General features: G+C 45.6%; 1 protein-coding gene across 1 annotated transcript; it reads right to left on the bottom strand.

Moving 5' to 3' along the window:
• Window positions 1-262: 262 nt before the first annotated feature.
• Window positions 263-8,884, bottom strand: LOC137345700 (probable G-protein coupled receptor 139). The gene is made up of 2 exons (XM_068008962.1): window positions 8,857-8,884; window positions 263-1,209 (listed from the first exon to the last, which is right to left on the bottom strand). The coding sequence occupies exons 1-2, from the start codon at window positions 8,882-8,884 to the stop codon at window positions 263-265; spliced, it is 975 nt and encodes a 324-aa protein (XP_067865063.1).
• Between the last annotated feature and the right edge of the window lie 272 nt (window positions 8,885-9,156).

The following is a 9,156-nucleotide window of genomic DNA, read 5'->3' as shown; positions in this document are numbered from 1 at the left end:
CTGAGAATGGAATGAGTGGAGGTGGAATGGAGACACTGGATGCTGTTCCTCCTCCTGTCCTTCAGGGGGCACTCTGATTATCCTCATGCCTGTTTTCTGTTCGCTGCTCCAAAAATCACATCTTGCCTTTTTTCCCACTACTCTTTGGCTTGTCTGACCTCCAACACACCCTGCCAGTGTATTCGGGTCATCCAGCTGTCGGTAACCTCTTGCCCGTTGGGGATAAATATTACAGCCATGGACTGGAAACACTGGGCCGCTCTCAGTTGTTTTGTTTCTTTATTAATTGAATGATTAATGTAAATGGATATTTCACCACACTCTTTACCTGCTGTCTGAACCTGGACTGAGTGGCCCCATAAATAAATGTGTTTGTGCAGCAACTTAAATTCAGCAGCATAATTCCTACTTGTTGAAATATATATTCAGAATTGTTGTAATACCCGGGATCTCTTCCTGCAATGTTATAATATAAGAATTCTATTACATTTATCAACCACAGAAGTATGAAGCTGCCGGATATGGTGAAGAGTAAAATCACAGACTTCCTTCTGCTCTCCATCTCTGGGTCACTGCGATTCTCTCCCTTGCTCTGACCCCTCAGTCCTTTACGGACTCGACTGGCCACTAAAATGTGTCTGACTGTCAGAGCGTTGAGCAACAGAATTAAAACGAATGGGGACAATGGGGTTAAAACTTTATCAAACCAGTCATATCCAACCCATCCAGGCTCAGTAAAATAGCTTGGCTTTAGATAACAGCCCCATGGTAAGTTGTTGATTATCGATCCAGGTTCATATACAAAGTACATGGGGACATTTCTTAAACAGAATAGAATGCAGGTTGTTGCTGGAACAACAGTGGCAATTTTCCCGGTACAGTATTTTGTTTTCAGCTTCTGGCAACAAATGGCCACAAATCGATCAAAGGAGAAAGTGATAGTGAACCAGACAGAACAGTCTGCGGCTGCACGACACAGGACAATGATAATACTACACACAGGGGTGACCCGCAGAAAAGATCCTGGGAAATAATAATAAATGATCCTGTACAGTATGACCTCAGTGATAATGACCATTAGATCTGCCGTTGCCATGGCCACCAGGTAGTGAGTGGTGCAGGTGGAGAGGCCGCACTTTCCCCGGGACAGGATCACAATCGCCAGTAAATTAACTGTAAGAGAGAGAAGGAAAAAGAGACTGGAAATTACTGATCAAATATTCTCGGTGGCTGACCCAGACAGTAAGTAAAGCATTCTAGCACAAAAACAGGTGGGTTGGGGCTAATCAAAGGTTAAAATTTTAAAATCTGAACCTTGACCCCAACCGACCACTGACCGGCCCACTACCAGGTTTAACAGAGTTGGAACAGGGGACAGACAGACAGCCGCTCCCAAGAGGCAGGTTGCTAATTTAAATATTTGAATGAGGGTGAAAGTCTCTGATTTAATCTGATTTCCAGGTTTAACTCTGCACGGCCGGATTTCCCAGTTATAACCCACACCAGATACAAAGACACCTGGGATTGATAAAAGCAATGACTGTGGATGCTGGAAATCTGAAATAAAAACAAGAAATGCTGGAACCACTCAGTAGGTCTGGCAGCATCTGTGGAAAGAGAAGCAGAGTTAACGTTTCAGGTCAGTGACCCTTCTTCGGAACTAGCAAATATTAGAAATGTCAAAGGTTAAAAGCAAGTGAGGCGGGGTGGGGCAAGAGATAACAAAGGAGGTCTAGATTGGACAAGGCCACATAGCTGACCAAAAGGTCATGGAGCAAAGGCAAACAATATGTTAATGGTGTGTTGAAAGACAAAGCATTAGTACAGATAGGGTGCTTTCGGACTGAAGATTGAACAGCAGTAAGTACAAACATGAAAATAACAGTGGGTAAGCAAACTGAACAAACTAAGATGAAAAGAAATAAACAAAAATAATTGTCAGAAATGTAAAAAAGAGAAAAAGAAAAAATAACAAAAAATGAAAGTAAAATGGGGGACCTGTCATGCCCTGAAATTATTGAACTCAATGTTCAGTCTGGCAGGCTGTTGTGTGCCTTGTGTGCGTTGATGTTCACTGGAACACTGCAGCAAGCCCAGGTTAGAGATGTGAGCATGAGAGCAGGGGGGAGTGTTGAAATGGCAAGCAACTGGAAGCTCAGTGTCCTGCTTGCGGACTGAGCAGAGGTGTTCCACAAAGCGGTCACCCAGCTGTGTTTGGTCACCCCAGTGTAGAGGAGACCACATTGTGAGCAGCGAATAAAGTATACTACATTGAAAGAAGTACATTTAATCGCTGCTTCACCTGAAAGGAGTGTTTGGGGCCTGGGATAGTGAGGAGAGAGGAGGTAAATGGGCAGGTATTAAACCTCCTGCGATTTCAGGGGAAGGTGCCATGGGACGGGACGAGGTGGTGGGGGTAATGGATGAGTGGACCAGGGTGTCATGGAGGGAACGATCCCTTCAGAATGCTGACAGGGGAAGGGAGGGGAAGATGCATTTGGTAGTGGCATCACGCTGGAGGTGGCAGAAATGGCGGAGGATGATCCTTTGGATATGGAGGCTGATGGAGTGGAAAGTGAGGACAAGGGGAATCCTATCACGGTTCTGGGAGGGAGGGGAAGGGGTGAGGGTAGAGGTACGGGAAATGGGCCAGACACGGTGGAGGGCCCTGTCAACAACAGTGGGGGGGAATCCTCGGTTGAGGAAAAAGGAGGTCGTATCAGAATCACCATCATGGAAGGTAGCATCATCAGAGCAGATGCGTCAGGGACGGAGAAACTGGCAGAATGGAATGGAGTCCTTACAGGAGGTAGGGTGTGAAGAAGTGTAGTCCAGGTAGCTGTGGGAGTCGGTGGGCTTATAATGGATATTAGTAGACAACCGATCCCCAGAGATAGAGACAGAGAAGTCGAGGAAGGGAAGGGAAGTGTCAGAGATGGACCATGTAAAGGTGAGAGAAGGGTGGAAATTGGAAGCAAAGTTGATAAAGTTTTCCAGTTCGGGGCGGGAGCAGGAAACGGCACCGATACAGTCATCAATGTACCGGAAAAAGAGATGGGGGAGGGGACCTGAGTAGGACTGGAACAGAAAATGCTCGACATATCCCACAAAAAGACAGGCATAACTAGGACCCATGCGGGTACCCATAGCAACACCTTTTACTTGAAGGAGGTGAGTGGAGTTGAAGGAGAAGTTGTTCAATGTGAGAACAAGTTCAGCCAGGTGGAGGAGGGTGGTGGTGGATGGGGACTGGTTGGGCTTCTGTTCAAGGAAGAAGCAGAGAGCCCTTAAACCATCCTGGTGGGGGATGGAGGTATAGAGCGATTGGACATCCATAGTGAAGAGGAGGCGGTTGGGACCAGGAAACTGGAAATTGGCAAAATGACGCAGGGCATCAGAAGAGTCACAGATATAGGTGGAAAGAGACTGGACCAGCGGAGAAATGACAGAGTCAAGATCGGAAGAAATAAGTTCAGTGAGGCAGATGCAGACTGACACAATGGGTCTGCTGGAACAGTCCCGTTTGTGGATTTTGGGAAGGCGGTCGAAGCAGGCTGTCCGGGGGTTGCGGTACTATGAGGTTGGAAGCTGTAGATGGAAGATCTCCAGAGGAGATGAGGTCACTGACAGTCCTTTGGACAGTGATGACTGGAATCATCCCCCCTCGAGGACCTGGCCCTTCCCTTCCCTTACGATCGGCCCCCCGCCACCCTGGGATCTCACGCCACTTTACCAAGGATCAGATACCACTCCTGGGATCAGATCACCCTCCTAGGAATAGACCCTCTCCTGGGCTTGGACTCCCTTAACTAGGATCAGACCCGCTCCTGGGCTCGAAATCCTGGGAATCAGATCCTCCAATCCTGCCTTAGATTGGACACTCCCCACATCCCCTCCGTCCCCTAGACTTTACACCAGGAGATGAGATCCCTTCCAGAGTTCCTGATCAGACACGCTCCAGGATAGAGAATCATCCACGGGCTTGGGGATTGTTAGCCCTGCGTTAAAAGATGTCACCACTCTCTCCTCATCAAGAATTGGCGATTGTACACACTCTAACTGACTCCCTGAGTCAGGTTCGGACCGCCCTGGTCCTGAGACCTACTCCAGAGTCCTTATGGCCCTGCTGGAAGCCAAGCATGTCAATCAGGGCAAAGAACTTGTCAAGAATTGAAGAGGCAGGCTGTGGAGTTAGACTCTGAAACACTACTGGAGGTGTGTAAGAGTGGCACTACAATTATCATGGGTGATTTAAATCTGCATCTGGAAGAGACAAATCAAAGTGGCAGGGGTAGCATGGAAGACGAATGTGTAGAGTGCATCAGGGATTGTTTCTTAGAATTGCAGAACCTACCCGGGAACAGGCTATTTCAGATTTGGTGATGTGTAATGAGGTAGGATTAATAGGAAATCTCATAGTTAAGTATCCTCTAGGGGGAAGCAGTCATAACATGGTAGAATTTCAAATTCAGTTTGAGGGTGAGCAACCCGGGTCTCAAACTAGTGTCTTCAACTTAAACAAGGGCAATTACAGAGGTATGAAGAAAGAATTGTTTAAAGCAGGCTGGAAAACAGACTACAGGGGAAGTCAGTAGATGAGCAGTGGCAGACTTTTAAGCAGATATTTCATGACACTCAGCAAACATTTATTCCGTTCAGAAGGAAGGATTCGATGAGAATGATGAACCACCCGTGGATAACAAAGGAGGTTAAGGAGATTTTCAAATGGACTGCAACAGTTCAAGAAGGCAGTTCACCACTACCTTCTCAAGGGCAATTAGGGATGGGCAATAAATGCTGGCCCAGCCAGTGATGCCCACATCCCATGAATGAATAAAAAAAATCAAAAACAGAGGCATCCAAATTGGTGAAAACTATTGTTAGGCCAGAGGATTGCGATTTTTTTTAGGAACCAGCAGCAGATGACTAAAAATCTAATAAAGAAGGAGAAAATTGATTATGAGATTAAATTGGCAAGAAATATAAAAACAAGCAGTAAGAGCTTCTACGGGTTTATAAAAAGGAAGAGAGTAGCTAAAGTAAGTGGGGGACCCTTAGAGGATGAGACTGGGGAATTAATCACAGGGAACAGGGAAATGACAGGAAATTTAAACTAATATTTTGTATCGGCCTTCACAGTGGAGGACAGTATAAACATCCCAACAATAATAGATGAGCAAGGTGTAAATGGAACGGAGGGACTTGTTATAATCTCTATCACGAGGGAAAAGATGCTTGACAAACTCATGGGAGTAAAGGCAGACAAGTCGCCAGGACCTGATGGCCTGAATCCAAGGGTTTTAAAAGAAGCCAAAAGACTTGCAGGTTGATAGGTAAATTGGCCATTATAAATTGTCACTAATCTAGGTAGGTGGTAGGGAAATATAGGGACAGGTGGGGATGTTTGGTAGGAATATGGGATTAGTGTAGGATTAGTATAAATGGGTGGTTGATGTTCGGCGCAGACTCGGTGGGCCGAAGGGCCTGTTTCAGTGCTGTATCTCTAATCTCTCTAATCTAATCTAATCTAAAAGTAGCTGCAGAGATAGTGGAGGCATTGGTTGATATACCAAATCACACTGGATTCCGGTAGGGTACCAGCGGATTGGAAAACTGCTAATGTTGCACCCCTATTCAAGAAAACAAGGAGGCAGAAAGCAGGAAACTATAGACCAGTTAGCTTAACATCTGTCATTGGGAAAATGCTAGAGTCCATTATTAAGGAAGAAATAGCAGGACATTTAGAAAAACATAATGCAATCAAACAGAGTCAACATGGTTTTATCATGTTTGGCAAATTTGTTCGAGCTCTTTGAGGTTATAACAAGCAGAGTGGATAAAGGGGAACTGGTAGACGTAGTGTATTTGGATTTTCAGAAGGCTTTCAATATGGTGCCACATAAAATGTTGTTGCACAAAATAAGAGCTCAGGGTATTGGGGGTAATGCGTGGGCATGGATTGAGGATTTACACACAGAGGGCCGAGAGTCGGGATTAATGTGGTTTTTTTTCAGCTGGAAAGCCACAACTTGTGGGGTGCCACAGGGATCGGTGCAAGCGTCTTGACTATTTAATATCGATATTAATGGTTCGGAGGAAGGGACAGAGTGTATCCAAATTTACTGATGATACAAAGGACACAAACAATCCACAAAGGGATATAGATAGGTTAAGTGAGTGGGCAAATAACTTGGCAGATGGAGTTCAATGTGGGAAAGTGCAGGGTCACCACTTTGACAGGAAAAATAAAATGCAGATTATTACTTAGATGGAGAAAGTCTGAAAAATACTGCAGTACAGAGGGATCTGGGTGTTCTTATACATGAAACCCAAAAAGTTAGCAAGCAGGTGCAGCAATTAATTAGGAAGGCAAATGGAATTTTGGCTTTTATTGCTCGGGAGTTCGAGTTTAAAGATAGGGAAGTCTTTTCAAAATTGTCCAATGTGTTGGTGAGGCCACACCTGGAGTACTGCGTACAGTTTTGGTCCCCGTATTTAAGGAAGGATATATTAGCATTGAGGGCAGTTCAGAAAAGGTTCACTAGGCTGATTTCTGGAATGAAGGTGTTGTCTTATCAAGAGCAGCCAAACAGTTTAGGTCTTTATTCATTGGAGTTTAGAAGAATGAGACGTGAGGGCTCGACAGGGTCGATGTTGAGAATATGTTTCCACTGGTGGAGGAATCTCGAACTAGGGGACATAGTTACAGAATAAGGGGTCACACATTTAAACTGCAATGCAGAGGAATTTCTTTTCTCAGAGGGTGGTGAATCTCTGGAACTCTCTACCTCAGAGAGTTGTGGGGGCGAACTCACTAAACGTATTTAAGGAGGAGATAGATAGATTTTTGAAATCTCGGGGAGTCAAGGGTTTTGCGGAGCAGGCCTGAAATGGGATTTGAGGCCTGGGACAGATCAGCCATGATCTTATTGACTGGCATGGCAGGCTTGAGGGGATGAATGGCCTACTCCTGCTCCTATTACTTATGTTCTTATGTTCCCCACCTATGTCCCTTAATCCTGCTAATATCCAGGCTTATGAATTGGAGCAAAATCAATATAGTGTAACTCCTATATATCTGATAAAAATAGGAGAATGTTGAAAACATTCTGCAGGTCAGGCAGCATCTGTGGATCGACAAACAGAGTTAACATTTCAGGCCAATAGGCTTCAGAAACATAGAAACAGAAAAATAGGAGTAGGAATGGGCCATTCGGCCCTTTGAGCCTGCTCCACCATTCAATATGGTCATCCAAACTCAGTAACCTGTTCCCCCTTTGTCCCACATGCCTTGATCCCATTAACCCTAAGAACTATATCTAACTCTTTCTTGAATATATTTAATGATTTGACCTCAACTGCTTTCCGTGGGAGGGAATTGCACAGGTTCAACACTCTCTGGGTGAAGAAACCTCTCCTCATCTCAGTCCTAAATGGCTTACCCCTTATCCTTAGACTGTGACCCCTGGTCCTGGACTCCTCCGCCATCGGGAACATCCTTTCTGCATCTAGTCTTTCCAGTCCTGTTGGAATTTTCTAGGTTTCTATGCGATCCCCTCTCATTCTTCTAAACTCCAGCGAATACAAGCCTAATCGACCCAATCTGTCTTCATACGTGAGTCCTGCCATCCCATGAATCAGACTGGTGAACCTTCACTGCACTCCCTCCTTAGCAAGAACATCCTTCCTCAGATAAGGAGATCAAAACTGCACACAATATTCCAGATGTGGTCTCACCCAGGCCTTGTATAATTGCAGCAAGACGTCCTTGCTCCTGTACTCGAATCTTCTTGCTTTGAAGGCCAACATACCATTTGCCTTCTTAACTGCCTGATGCACCTGCATGCTTGCTTTCAGTGAATGGTGCACAAGGACACCCAGGTCTCGCTGCAGCTCCCCCTTTCCCAATCTATCATCATTCAGATAATAATCTGCCTTTCTGTTTCTGCCACCAAAGTGGATAACCTCACATTTATCCACATTAAACTGCATCTGCCATGTATTTGCCCACTAACTCAACCTGTCCAAATCACACTAGGGCTTCTTTGCATCTTCATCACAGCTCACACTCCCACCCAGCTTTGTGTCATCTGCAAACTTGGATATATCACATTTAATTCCCTCATCTATATCAGTAATATATATTGTGAATAGCTGGAGTCCTAGCATTGATCCCTGCGGTACTCCAGAAGTCACAGTCTGCCAGTCTAAACTGAAAGATATTAGGGATTAACAGTCTTAAACCAACGATAGAGCCAGTGAAAAGTGGGGTATCGCAGGTGGAGGGAGGGTGGAGGGCAGGAATGATTCAATGATAAAAAAGGATGATGTTGCAATGGTGCAAGGCGAGTGGGACAATTAAAGATACGGAGGATGGGTCCAGAGGAGGTGTAAATGGTGACAGCTGAATAACAGAGGGAGAGGGAAGTATGGGAAATTGAGCAAAGTGGAGTGGGTTCCAGTGGCCTGAAAAAGTAACAGTTTGGACCAGCCTGCCAACTGTGTTCCAATAAGGGATCCACAGCCCAAGCACCAGCTCACACCCCCGCCACTCCCAGTGACCTTAGTGGAGTAATCCTCCATTACCATCAGAGATCATCTGGGCAACGGTGAACAATGGTCATAATCTTAATTTTTTAATCACGGGTTGAGTCCGACAGGCAATACCATGTCTAATCGAAAAATCCAGCACTGGTCTTCATTGCACTTCAGTGGAAGAGTGTAGGCAGTCGAGGAGAGAGAGGTCCGGGTGTTCGTGGGATTTGGAATTAAAGTGACAAGCAACTCGAAGCTCAGGGTGACGGTTGCAGACTGAAAGGAGGAGTCCTGCAAAGCAATCACCCAATCTATGTTTACCTCTCTCCCAGTGTCCAGGAGACTCCATCGTGTGCAGTGAATACTGTTACTAATTTGCAAGAAGTTCAAGCAAATCATTGTTGCCTCTGGAAGGCGTATTTGGGGACTTGGAAAGTGGGAAGGGAGGCGATGAAAGGGCAGGCGTTGCATCTCATCCGCTTGCATGGAAATGTGCTCTCGGAAAGGGAGCAAATTTTGGGTGTACTTGAGGAATGGAGCAGCATTTTCCAATGAGCTGAGGGTTGGGGAGGGTGCGTGGGGGTGGTGCGAGGAGAGATGAATTTAGGTTGTTGGTGGACT

This window comes from Heterodontus francisci, chromosome 29 (assembly GCF_036365525.1).
Source record: "Heterodontus francisci isolate sHetFra1 chromosome 29, sHetFra1.hap1, whole genome shotgun sequence".
Lineage (NCBI taxonomy): Eukaryota > Metazoa > Chordata > Chondrichthyes > Heterodontiformes > Heterodontidae > Heterodontus > Heterodontus francisci.
This window is presented reverse-complemented; position numbering and strand designations above follow the sequence as displayed.